We start from the raw sequence: 13,359 nt of genomic DNA, 5'->3' as shown, positions 1-13,359 counted from the left end.
AAAAATTAGAGAAACCTTGGACAAATTACAACAATAATAGCCCCCAAAAATATATTTGTAATGCACAGACACAAGTATATAATGGTTTACACATGTATTATAAAGTGTTCATATAGATGGATTAAAAAACCTGATAAATGGGAACAGATATAACATAAATTTACACAAAAAAATACAAATGTTTAACAAACATATGAAATAAATGTTGTAATGATTACAAGTGTCCAGAGAATTAACAGATACAAGCATAACTAATAATCTTTTAGAATTAAAAGAAACACATTTTAAAAATTAGAAATTAGTGTTCAGTCAAAATAATAAAAGACATTGGGACGCCTGGGTGGCTCAGTTGTTAAATGTCTGCCTTCGGCTCAGGTCATGATCCCAAGGTCCTGGGATCGAGCCCCACATCAGGCTCCCTGCTCGGTGGAGAGCCTGCTTCTCCCTCTCCCACCCCCCCGCTCGTGTTCCTGCTCTCGCTCTCTGTCAATTAAATAAATAAAATCTTTAAAAATAAAAATAAGAGACATTAAAAACATTTTACCCAATTATTCCACTTTTATAAATAAGGAAATAATCCTGAAATTCAGACCAAGTTTTATTAAAAAAAAAAAAACTTGTTAGATTTGTTTTTTAACATAATGATGAGAAGTTTTAAAAAAAATGTAATTGTTCAACACATGAACAGCAAGAAAATGCTGAAATAGTAATACACTGACTCTTAAGCAGCTTTCAAAAATAATATTTGAAAAAAGTTTTTAATGTGTAAAATGCTCATGATATACTATTAAACGACAAAAAGCAAGATAAAAAATCGTACATATATTATCTTAGTGACAGAAAATATCCATGAGATAGGACTACTGATGAATGAGATTGAGAAACTGTTATTTTTGTTTTGCTTATTTTCTGTGTTTGCTAGATTTTCTAAAATGAATGTTTTTTAAAAAAGATCTTTTTAATTTATTTATTTGAGAGAGAGAAAGGGAGGGAGTGAGAGAGAGCATGGGGGGCAATGGAGAAGCAGGCTCCTGCTAAGCAGGGAGCCCAATGCGGGGCTCAATCCCAGGACCCTGAGATCATGACCTGAACCGAAGGCAGAGGCTTAACAGACTGAGCCACCCAAGGCACCCCTAGGATGAATGTTTTTTAATAGCAATTTTATTGAGATATAATTTACCACCACATAATTCATCTAAAGTGTACAATTCGATGTTTTTTAGTATAGTCACAGAGTTGTGGAACTGTGTGTATTGGGTTTTTTTTTTTTTTTAAAGATTTTATTTATTTATTTGTCAGAGAGACAGAACACAAGCAGGGGGAGAGGCAGGCAGAGGGAGAAGCAGGCTCCCCACTGAGCAAGGAGCCCGATGTGGGATTCGATCCCAGTACCCTGGGATCATGACCCGAGCCGAAGGCAGCCGCTTAACCGACTGAGCCACCCAGGTGCCCCTTTTGGTTCCCTTTTCTAAGCTAATTACTCTAACACATTCTTAAATGCAGTTCGAATAAAAAACAGAAATCTGATCACAGCATTTACCTTTGCAGTGCCTGTGGTCTGGTGTCGGGGTATAACCCTTGTGGCATGAACACACGTAGGAGCCTTCAAGGTTGGAGCAAGTACCGTTTGCGCAGACCTGTGGTTCCAGGCATTCATCCACATCTTGAAGAATGTTGCAGAAGGGGGAAAAAACCCACAAAGAGAGAAAAAAAAGAAAACATGAATAAAGTTGAATTTGGCTAAAAATAGAAAGAGCGCATCCTCAAACAGGGACAGATTCTTTAAGATAAGCTTTCAAATTAGCCCAAAGGAGGAACAGGAGCTCTGGTGTGAGCTGCATGGATCATAGTTCTATGTCTTGATTTACTTTATGCAAAGTAACTCAAAAAAGGAACCAAGCATGCTCTGTGAATCAATTCCATGGAAAGCTCGTTGTAGAGGGGAGGGCAGAAGAGACGGCAGTTTGGGAGTAGCATCCCCTGCACAATGAAGTATTCCAAAGAATCAAAGACGTACTGAGGTCTAGCTATGGAACTGATGAATTCAGCAGGAAGGGAGGGTTCGAGAAAGCCAAAGACAGGACTCGGGACCTGAAGAAACCACAAGAGGTCTTAGCAGAAAGATAAAAAAAACTCTGATAAAATGTTCAAAGACAGCATTGAATCGGTATTATAAAAACCAATCTAGGGGACAAACAAGCTTAGTGGGCAGTTTGAAGGTAGGGGACAGATTGCAGAGATAAATAAAATAATTGCTCATCTTCACCAAGCCCTTACTGCATGGAAACAGGAAAGGCTGTGCATGTTTTAATCCTAACAGGAGCGATAGAAGCCAACCATTTTATAGACAAAGGAACCAGGATTCAAAGAAGTTCCAGCAGATTGCCCAAGGCCACATGGTTTGAGAAACTGGTGGCTCATAGGGGCATCCAGTCAGCTTAACTCCAAAGCCCATCCTTTTGACCTGTTTCTATTAACACAAGTTAAGTGTAGTGATAGAAACCACTGAAGAGAGAATTAGGAATGTTTGTTTTTATTATTTGCTAACACAGCATTTATATAGAAAATCATCAATGTGTTCACTGATTTCATTCAGCTTTCATTATGTTCTTACTAGAATATTGTTAATTCAGGGGCACCTGCGTGGTTCAGTTGGTCAAGCGTCCGACTCTTGAGTGATTTCGGCTTAGGACATGATCTCAGGGTTGTGAGATCGAGCCCCCCGTTGAGCTCCAGTGGGGAGCCTGCTTGAGATTCCTTCCTCTTCCTCTGCCCCTCCCCTGCTCACTCTCTCCCTCTCTCTAAAATAAATATATCTTTTTGAAAAAAGATGTTAATTCACAAAGAAAAACTTGAGTTCTGTGCCCCACCTAAATGCTTTTGTTAAGTCCACTGTATGTTGTAGTTGAGAAGACTGTGTAGCATGAACAACCAACACCGTAAGAGGAAAAATTTAAACCACTAAGTGCTGAAACTACACACAGCATCATGATGTAGGCTTAATTTTACAGCAGTCTGTAACTCAATCCAGGCATCTTAATCATAAGGCAGACCAACAATACGGAGGAAAATGCTCTTGACTACATCTATTTCATTTTGCAATGCTCGCCATGAAAGCAATAAAGCTTGCCACCCTCCAAATGTTAACAGGCAGAGTCACGAACACATGAACATCAGAGATCTAGTTCTAATTCAGCATTCCAGAGTTCGGACTGCATTCATTTGCATAACATTTCCTTAAACCTGTATTCTAGTTTTCTCTCTCTCTTTTTTTTTTTTTTAGATTTTATTTATTCATTTGAAGAGATACAGAGAAAGAGAGAATGAGCAGGGGGAAGAGGCAGAGGGAGAGGGAGAAGCAGGCTTCCCGCTGAGCTGGGAGCCTGATGTAGGACTCGATCCCAGGACCTGAGATCATGACCCCAGCTGAAGGCAGACGCTTAACCATCTGAGCTACCCAGGCACCCCTGTACTCTAGTTTTCTTAAAATGATATCTAGAAATAGAGCAGTACCAAAATGAGGCAATAGTGTGTGAGCATGCATGCACACACCGGCACACATTTCACATGCAAACTGAAAACAGCCAACCAACTGGCATTGTCTGAGTGCTCTACCTCGCTTTCACAAAATCAGTTATGGTGAACTGGACCCTACTCTATGATAACAAAAAGAGCACTTCCAGACTGACTCATTGTCCATCCTTTCTTTGGTTGTGGGAGTCCACTTTTATAAACACCGAATGCAAACAACTTGAAAGAAGAAGCTAAATGCTGGAGCCAAAATAAATAATGGGATAGAATGAGCCTAGACACTAGGCATGTAAATTCCAGACAGCAACATTAAAATGTCACGTCTGGTATCTGGATTGGTTTCAAAAATGTTAAAAAGTTGAAAAAGGTATGGACTGTTCTCTTTAATTATGTATGCACCAGGAAATGTGATTTATAGGGCTACAGAATATAACAACAAAATCAATTTCTAAGACCATATTTTCTCTAGTTAAAGCAAATTAACAGACAGTACAGATGATCATTCACGAAATACTTTCAAAATACTTGATAACTAGGGTGCCTGCGTAGCTCAGTCGGTTAAGTGTCCAACTCTTGATTTTGGCTCAGGTCATAATCTCAGGGTCGTGAGATCAATTGGGCTCCTCAGTCAGCATGGAGTCTGCTTGTCCCTCTCCCTCTGCTCCTCCACTCACTTGCAAACACACTCTCTCACTCTCAAATAAATTCTTTAAAAAAATACTTGATACTTATACTTGAATTAACAGTACCACAGTGCCTATTTAAAAGCTGCTAAGAGAGTTGATCTTAAAAGTCCTCATCATAAGAAAAAAATTTTTTTTAATTCTGTAACTATGGTGATAGACTTTCACCCAACTTACTGTGATCATTTTGTAATGTATACAAATATCAAATAATTATGTTCTAAACCTGAAATTAATATAATGCTATAGAGGTATCATACCTCCATTTAAAAAAAACCAGAATATATAGTAGGAAGGTGCCTGGAGTGGGGCCTCACTTGACGGATGTAAAAGGAGTGAAATAAACTCAGTGTTTTATCTTTCACCCAGACCTGTCTCTTAAACTGCAGACCCACACAACCTAGTTGGTCAGCGTACTGGACATTTCCCCTTGATGTCCCATAGGCACCTCTGAGTCTTCACAGCCCAAACTGATCTTTCTCCCTGGGTTTCTTTTATTCCAGGTCAATATGATACCACTATCCACTCAGATGCCCACGTCAGAAACTGGGAGTCATCCTTTCTAGATTCCTTATTCTCCCTCTTTCCCCACATTCGATTTAAAACAGTCAAATCAATTCCATCTTCCCAATATCTCTCAAATACACCCGCTTCATTTCATTCTTACTACCACCATTCTGTCTCACATGGGTTACCGCCATAGTTTGTTTCCCTACTTCAAGTCTTGCCCTCTCTAATCCACTATCCAGCTGGTAGCCAGAGTCATCTGAAATACAAACACAATCAATGGTATTGCTCCTTTAAAAACCCTCAGTGGTTTCCAGTGTTCTTTCATTAAGTCAAAGATACAAACTTGTGGGGCCCTGAATGTTATCAACAGAAAGCCTGCCCTCAGTTCTTACTTCAAACCTTTGGGAGAATCAGTGTTCTGGGAAACAAGGTAGTCCTTATCCACCCCACCATCCAATACCCATAACCTCTTACCCTTGCTGCAGAGGGAGACGGTTAAGTCTTTGGTTTTCTGTATTGGAGCTCAAATCGCATCTTACTTTAGGGTGATGGTCTTGTACAAGAGTCAGATTACCCAAATTCTTGTTATGCATATATATAATCAGTTCAAAAGGGAAATGTCATGAAAAACACTGTGTCCACAGAAAAATGTGTTCCAAACTCCCAAAATACAATATACCAATGGGCTTTTGGGACATAATTTGGCATTTGCTATCCAGTGAATTAATTAAACCTCCCACAGTAAGAAAACTGCCAGGGGTTTATGAGGTCAGCACTTTGTGGATATGATCGTTCAAAAGTCTATGAATCCACCCCAGTATACTATTACCCAATCCAAACTGATCATTGTCATCTACAGCACCCCGAGAGACTCTAATAGAGGCCTGTGGGAAACCAGATATGCCATGTCTATAGGATTTCATGATCTGCTCCTCTCAGAAGCCTGTCAGAAGAGACAGTCAGAACAGTGGGCATGATTTGTCCTTAGTGAACCCTGGCTGATTCTTTTTTTTAAGATTTTATTTATTTATTTGAGAGAGAGAGAGAGAGGGAGGGAGAAAGCATGATCAGGGGGAGGGGCAGGCAGAGGGAGAAGCAGACTCTCTGCTGAGCAGGGAGCCTGATGTGGGGCTCAATCCCAGGACCCTGGGATCATGACCTGCACCAAAGGCAGACACTTAACCAACTGAGCCATGCAGGCACCCCAACCCTGGCTGATTCTTATGATCATCTTTTTCTTTTAAAATGTTTCACCTTGGGGTGCCTGGGTGGTGCAGCTGGTTAAGTGTCCGACTCTTGGTTTCGGCTCAGGTCCTGATCTCAGGGTCATGAGATTGAGCCCTGCGTAAGACTCCCTCTCTTGCTCCCTCTGCCTCTCCCTCTCTCTCTCTCAAATAAATAAATAAATTCTAAAAAAAAACCACAAAAAAACGTTCCACCTCATCATTTGAATCCTGCAGCCTACAGTTCTTTGTCAAGATTAACATGAAGCTCAGTGGTCATTAGTTCCCGAACTCCAGCTTCTTTTTTCTTTGGGGGGAAATGAGGACATTAATCTCTTTCCAGCTCTCTGGCAACTTTCCATTCTCCACAATTTTTACAAAGATGACTTTCAGCTGGCCAGCAAATCCACCTGCAAATTCTCTCACTGCCTTGGGATGTAATTTCTCTGGGTCAGGAACCCTTTCGAAATTTCCCTTCCTAATGTCCTGGGAGAACACAAGATAGCATGAAGCCCCTCTCTGATGGTTCAGAGGGTATTCAGTGGCTGACCTCACACAAGTCAGTTCAAGGCTATGATGCCTCCTTCCACTTCACCTATCAGCTCCTTGAGGTTGGTCAGAGTTGGCTCCAGAGCAACAGTTTACCTGCCTTACTTCCGTACTTTCAAGGAAATTAATCTCTCAACACTGCGCATCAGTCATATTTCAGAGGCCATTGAGTCTCATTTAATTCCTTAATGAGCACCACAGACTTCAATGAGTGAGCACCATTTGATATGTGAAGTAAACATCTTACTCTGTCACAATGACTACAGGAAAATACAGATGACTCCCCACCCCCAAGATGACATTACTTCAGTGATCCCTCGACTATTCTGTACACATAGTCTTTTATAGTAAAGATGATGGCAGAACATACTGGACAGAAAAGCCAGTATGGTTAGGCCAGCGGGATGGAACAACCCGCACTTGCGGTACAGCAAATCCTCGGGATCTCAGGTGCCCTCCGTCAAGTCCGACCAAGTTAAGATATGCAGTAGCAGTGCAGCCGATAAAAATATGTTATGCATCCCTCAAAGACTCATCACTGTTCTTCAAAACTGGAGAACAGCCAATGCTATGTACATCCCAGATAAAGAGCCAAGGATAATCTCAGAAAATCAGTCCATTAACCCTACCACATCACTGGCTTCCTGCCTCCCCTTTCCAAAAGAATATTTAGTCTTTCAGCAAAACCCAACTGGGGCTATCTATGCTGAAGACTGCCATCTTCGAGTCAAGAATCCCTCAGCCATTCTTACTGCTGCTTGCAAGGGATGATTCCCACCCATATCGATCATCTCTCTTTCTATGAACTTTTCTTTCTTCATTATCTTAATCATATTGCTTTGTTCTCTTATTGTCTTGGGTGTACAGGAAGAGGGAGTGTATAGAACAGAACACTAGTTTTGGAGATAAACGACCTGGAATCATGTCCTAGCTCTGTCATTTATTACCTATGACCATTAGCAAGCCCATTAACCTATCTGGGAATCAATTTCTGTATCTCTACTACTACTACTACTGCCCTGATATCAAATAAAATAATGAAGTCAACGCCTTTTGTAGCAACGTAAAAGAAGTTTTTGTTATTATGGTAACTAGTCTTCTCACACAGGTATGTTTCCTGCTTTCAAAAGTAGTTTTTTGTTTGCTTTTATTGAGATATAATTGACATATGACATTGGGTAAGTTTCAGTGATAATTTGGTATGCTTATATATTGCAAAATGATTAACAAAGTTAGCTAACGCCTCTCTTATGTCACATGATTTCCCTTTTTTTGTGAACATAATTATCACCTGGCCTCCTAGTAGCTTTGAAGTTTATAAGACAGCACTGTTGACTATAATCACTAATCTGTGCAACAGATCTCCAGGGCTTATCTACCTGCCAATTGCAAGTTCATACCCTTAAACACCACCTCCCCAATCCCCCTAGCTCCCAGCTCCTGATAACCACCATTCTATTCTGTTTTGTTTTGCTTATTTATAACTTCAAGTCTTCTCTGGAATTAAGTACATAATTAGGTATTTGATAATAACATAATGACTAAATAGAAGACTTCTTCAGCTGCAGTGATTTAGGGATTAGGCTGGTGTTTGCACATTTAATAGTATCTGCAAAAGGTAGATGTTCAGTTCTGCTGCCATCTTATGCAAATAAATGTAGAACAAAGTCTTCAATTTCAGATAAGTCTATGAATATTCATCCATTCCATAAAGGTTAACAATGATTCTTAAAAATCTGAAAATAAATCCTAGTGGTCAAAGAACACCTAGAACAAGGAGCTTTCCATGTTTATCGTGCACGTTCTGTGCACCTGGTTTTGGTTAAGACTATGGCTAACCAGTTGTCAAGTGGATTAAATGACTAAGTTCTTCAAATGCCTAAGACCCATTACATTTAGAAAACGTAAATTGGAGTCACAAAGTCACGATTAACTTAATTACAGTTTGACAGAGAAGGATTAGTATGATAAAAATCTCAGAAATTTGTCTTCCCAAGTCACATGGTCTTTCACAGACTCAATTATAAAGGAAGATAATAAAGTAAACTCAACAAGGGATTGCTGCCTACATCGACCATGTGATAGATACTGTGTCTTATGAAGGTGAGCCAAGAAAATGAAGTAAAAGGATGGAGATGGCAGTACTGCAGAAGGTAAAACATTTGTTAGGGATGATCAATTACCTTACAGAAAAGTAATATGATTCTTTTTTTTTTTTTTAAAGATTTTTATTTATTTGACAGAGAGGGACACAGTGAGAGAGGGAACACAAGCAGGGAGAGTGGGAGAGGGAGAAGCAGGCTTCCCGCTGAGCAGGAAGCCTGATATGGAGCTAGATCCCAGGACCCTGGGATCATGACCTGAGCCGAAGGCAGACGCTTAACGACTGAGCCACCCAGGCGTCCCAAGCAATATGATTCTTAAGAAATAGATCCCAGCTAAACAAAAATGCTGAGAAGTTGAAAGGTAATTATAAGACTAAGATAACTTAGATTCATAAAAGAAAGCTCCTATCAGATAGGGAGAGTTAAGAACTACAGGAAATGAACTTATTAAAGCAAGTCAAAGACAGTTATACATAGAAACTTGACATAAAATTTACTTAAACAAGTACCAGTTATTACTGCACTTCTAACATTTCGGGATTAGGGAGGTAAAGGGGAGGATAATAGAGTTGGGGGAAGAAGGGTTATAACATTTATTGGGTTCTACCTTGTGTCACATACCTCACTAGGTGCTTTATATTGCTTATTTAATTTTGACAGTAAATCCCATGAAGAGAGCATTTCAATCCCCATTTTAAAGATATTGAAACCAAGCTTCATAGAGGTCATACATAACCCCAAATCTGTCTAAATTCAGGGAAATATGATCTTTATATCAGAGTTACTGAATGTACCTTTAAACAATTAGATATTAGAGAATCTCCTTTAGAGGATGGCTCCAGTAGGGTTTAAATCAGGCCTGTTCTTGAGTGAAGAGAAACCTGCTAATTGAGTACCTGACAGGCTGGCTTCCCTCAAGAAAGGTCCTGGTTGAAGCAGCCAGTTGGAACTGGCCAGAACCCAGGGTGATGAAATAGTCATTAGAGGCGAGGATCAAGCGGGCAGCAACTCCAGGCTGAATGTGAGGTCCAAGGAATACAATGTTGAATGATGAAAGTGGCTTTCGAGAGAGGACTGAAATCCACAACTTGAAAGAAGAAGCTACGTTAACAGAGGAGCCAACAAGAGTTGCCAAAAAGCATCAAGGGACAGATATTTTGAAAGTGGACAATAAACTACTGAGAATGAAGGATCATATGCCCCGAACTCAACACTAGGAAAGAGCATGGTCTCCCAGACAACACCTGCTAACATCTGACCTGTTTCTGCCCCCAAACAATTTCTGTTCTAATTCTTAAATCAAGGCGAAGCATCAATCAGTGAGATTCAGTCTACATGGCATGACTACAAGGAGGCCATTAACGATTTCACCAAGTTCACCTTTGGGTCAGTGAAAGAAGCACAGTGTAATTGGCATCAAATCCCTGCAGAACATAAGGGTCCAAATAGAAATTCTCAATTCCTAATGAATCCATTTTCAGAGAGAAAAAAAAAAAGTCAAATCAACATATGGATTGATGGACTTTAGAAAAAAACATAAGCACTATGCCACACAAAAGTAGAATTACATACAACACCGTACAACTTTAATTATAATTTTTATATATTATTTTTTTAAATTATTATGTTATGTTAATCACCATACATTACATCATTAGTTTTTGATGTAGTGTTCCATGATTCATTGTTTGCGTATAACACCCAGTGCTCCATGCGGAACGTGCTCTCCTTAATACCCATCACCAGGCTAACCCATCCTCCCACCCCCTCCCTTCTAGAACCCTCAGTTTGTTTCTCAGAGTCCATAGTCTCTCATGGTTCATCTCCCCCTCCGATTTCCCCCCCTTCCTTTAAAAATAGTCAGTGAGAGCAGAGTGGTAGAAAAAGGAGGACACTAAGACTTACGGAACAGAATCCCCTGTAAGGCAGGGATTATCTTCTCTACAGATGACTAACAAATGCCAAGTGTAAGACCTTTCTTCAGATGGTGAGATTTGAGAAAATTTTAAGTCTTTAATGTTCTCATATATTTAAAATTGGGGGGAAAAGTCTTATAAATGTACCCTAAATTATCTGGACTAAAAGGATATTAAAAAGCCACAAACCAGTCCCAAGTAACCATTAGAAACAAAAACAAATAGAAAGGAACACAATATAAATAACTTATCATTTGATGCCTTCTCTGACCCCCATAGAATCTCTGACAGTCTGTCTCCCTTAAGCTGCTTTTTTTTTTCCTTTGTGGCACTCAACACACATCTGACACACCATATACTTTGCGTGCTGCTTTGTTTATTTGCAAGCACAATGTGAGCTCTAGAGTACAAGCACAATGAGGGGAGGGCATTTATTTTGTTCACTCTCAATCCCCCGGGTCTTGAAAAATGCCTGGCTCTTGGTAGGCACTCAACTGTTAAACTGAACGAATAAATATATAATCAAGTTGGTGTCGATGAGCTCAACTCAATGATAAGTAATGACTACACCTTCTAAAATGTGTCTTTGGAGTACCAGAAGGATAAAGGTGAGAACTAAAATGTATGTGATATGGCTGGGTATTCCCTTGCATTGTCAGAGTTGAGCAGAAAAATCGAATTCATTCATTGGTTCAATTAGAACAGAAAAGCATGTTGCAATATCTACTTTTTGTCACGCTCAACTTTTTAACATGTGAAAGCTCTACTACCATCAAAAATTAAGGCGGATCCATTTTGGTATAATCTGCAAAAGTCCTCCTGAGAATTTCAGAGGAGCTGCAAGTCCAGTATGAACAATGAGTGGAACCAAAATTACAGCACAGAAGAGAAGCTTCACCTGTAGATGACAGAGCCTAAAATTTTACCCAAGGCAGAAGGAAAGAGTACATGGTGTATTTTTCATAGGAAATGCGTGACCTTAGCAATGCACAAATGAAAACTGGTGCTTGGAGCAATTGGCTAGCTGTGTGACTCTGGTGGACTACACAGTGACCTAGTATTTCTGCTTATGATCCTACTCAGCTGGTTGGCAAAGTCAAGTTACTCTGAACAGAGGTAGTGTTTCTGTCCCTGAACTGGAGCAAAGTGGTCATGCTGAGACTGACTGCATACATCTAGGTATAATAACTCATTTATTCTTATTGCCCAGTCTAGATAAATGCATTTATATTGAAGAGCACTCATTTGCCCATTTGCTCAGTCATATTTCATTAGTAAATTCATGAATCAGGGCTGTGTTTATGCCACTATTATGGATTTTAGTTATTTAAGGTAAAATTCAGGCTCTCCTCTTGGATTATAATATGCAGCAGTATGTGAAAATGAGAACACAAATGAAAGCTTGATAGGCAACTATGAAATCTGTGCCAAACGGGAAAATTAAAACCAAATGTACTAACCAGCACGGATCACATAAACAAATGCATAATAAATAAGCCATTAATAAACAAAAATCTCTTCTCCCGAAGATCAACATCTCACAATTCCAAGGATAGACACTCTTAGAGATGGGCATGAGCTTCAGGGCAGACGGCCACCTGTACCACGTACAGAGGCTTAGCTTCTGCAACCTGGTGATGAATCCAAAACTTTGCAACTGGGACTGTTTCTGCCAAGGCTACTGAGCCCACCTGCTCTGCAACATTGTCTTTCCCAGAGATGTAGGCGTAAAGACAAACATTTTATTATTATTTTTTTATGTTCAGTTAGCCAGCATGTAGGACATTATTAGTTTTTGAGGTAGTGTTCAAGATGAACATTTGGAAGGACTGAGAGAGTCTGGCATGGTCTGCCCCCTCATCCTGCTGTAAATCTTCTCTTGTTCTCTGTCCTGCAGCAGCACCAGCCTTCCAGCTTCTGGAACATGACTGCTTGCTCCTTCCCATGAGTCCCCTGAATATGCTCTTTTCTCTGTCCAAAACCATCTCCCTCCCGTCCCCTTCCCCCGTTAAACCTCAATCAGGAATTTTCCCAGAGGCAACTCGTTCTGGGACACATTCTTACAGCATCACAGAACCCCCCTTCCCAACACGGTCTCAATTGTGTTTGTGCATTTATTTATGAGACGTCTGGGTATCAGTCTTCCTCACCAGATAGTTCCATGAAGAAGGCACTTTTTTTTTTTTTTTTTTTTTTAAGAAGGCACTTTTTTTTGTCCCTCAATGTATCCCAGCACTCAGCACAACTCTGGGTATATTACAGTAAGTTCTCCAGCATTTGTGGATGAAAAGAAAGAAGGTATGAATAAATGAGAAATTGAACTCACATTGTCAGAGTCTGGCATTGAGTGTAAAAGAGCTCAGCTTCTAAGGAAAAGATCACACAGAGACAGAGAGGAAAACCATCAAGGGGGAAAGCTAACTAGAGCACAGCTAATTAGAACCAAAGCAATTTTGTTGCTTCTCTTCCTCAGTGCCTGATGTCAATATGAAGTATTTATTAAATACTTAAATGAATAAATGTAAGAGGAATGGCAATCCATCAAGATTTCTCTTTCTATTTCTGCTGCACGTTTGTGTTCACATGTTCCTAATTCTACTAGTCTCTGGTAGCTTGCTTCTTCTTATGCCTTTTCTCTCTTTTTTAGCCTTTTGTTCTCCACCACTCTCCACCCTGTGGTGATTATTATTTTATTTGGTCTTGGTTATTCATCACATCAAGGACAATTTGCTTCCATCAGAATTATTTCTCCCAGGTAAAATCTCACATTCTTCATGCCAACTTCCTTTCTTATATTTCTCCCCGGTTAGAAGTTACTTAGAACTTTTCTTAGAAGTTTTCT

General features: G+C 39.9%; 1 protein-coding gene across 12 annotated transcripts in view; it reads right to left on the bottom strand.

Annotated features, from left to right (window-relative positions):
• LTBP1 (latent transforming growth factor beta binding protein 1) overlaps window positions 1–13,359 on the bottom strand; it is a 395,639-nt gene that overhangs the window by 95,931 nt on the left and 286,349 nt on the right. For all 12 annotated transcript variants that reach the window (XM_064572096.1, XM_064572092.1, XM_064572089.1 and 9 more), the window contains one exon: window positions 1,541–1,663. In XM_064572096.1, coding sequence (XP_064428166.1) covers window positions 1,541–1,663 — 123 coding nt within the window. The remainder of the gene's footprint in view (window positions 1–1,540; window positions 1,664–13,359) is intronic.

Source organism: Mirounga angustirostris, unplaced genomic scaffold (assembly GCF_029215605.1).
Source record: "Mirounga angustirostris isolate CCGP_5_RB_7025 unplaced genomic scaffold, mMirAng1.0.hap1 SCAF_10, whole genome shotgun sequence".
Taxonomy (NCBI): domain Eukaryota; kingdom Metazoa; phylum Chordata; class Mammalia; order Carnivora; family Phocidae; genus Mirounga; species Mirounga angustirostris.
Note: the sequence above shows the minus strand (reverse complement) of the source record. Positions and strands in the feature narration are given on the sequence as shown.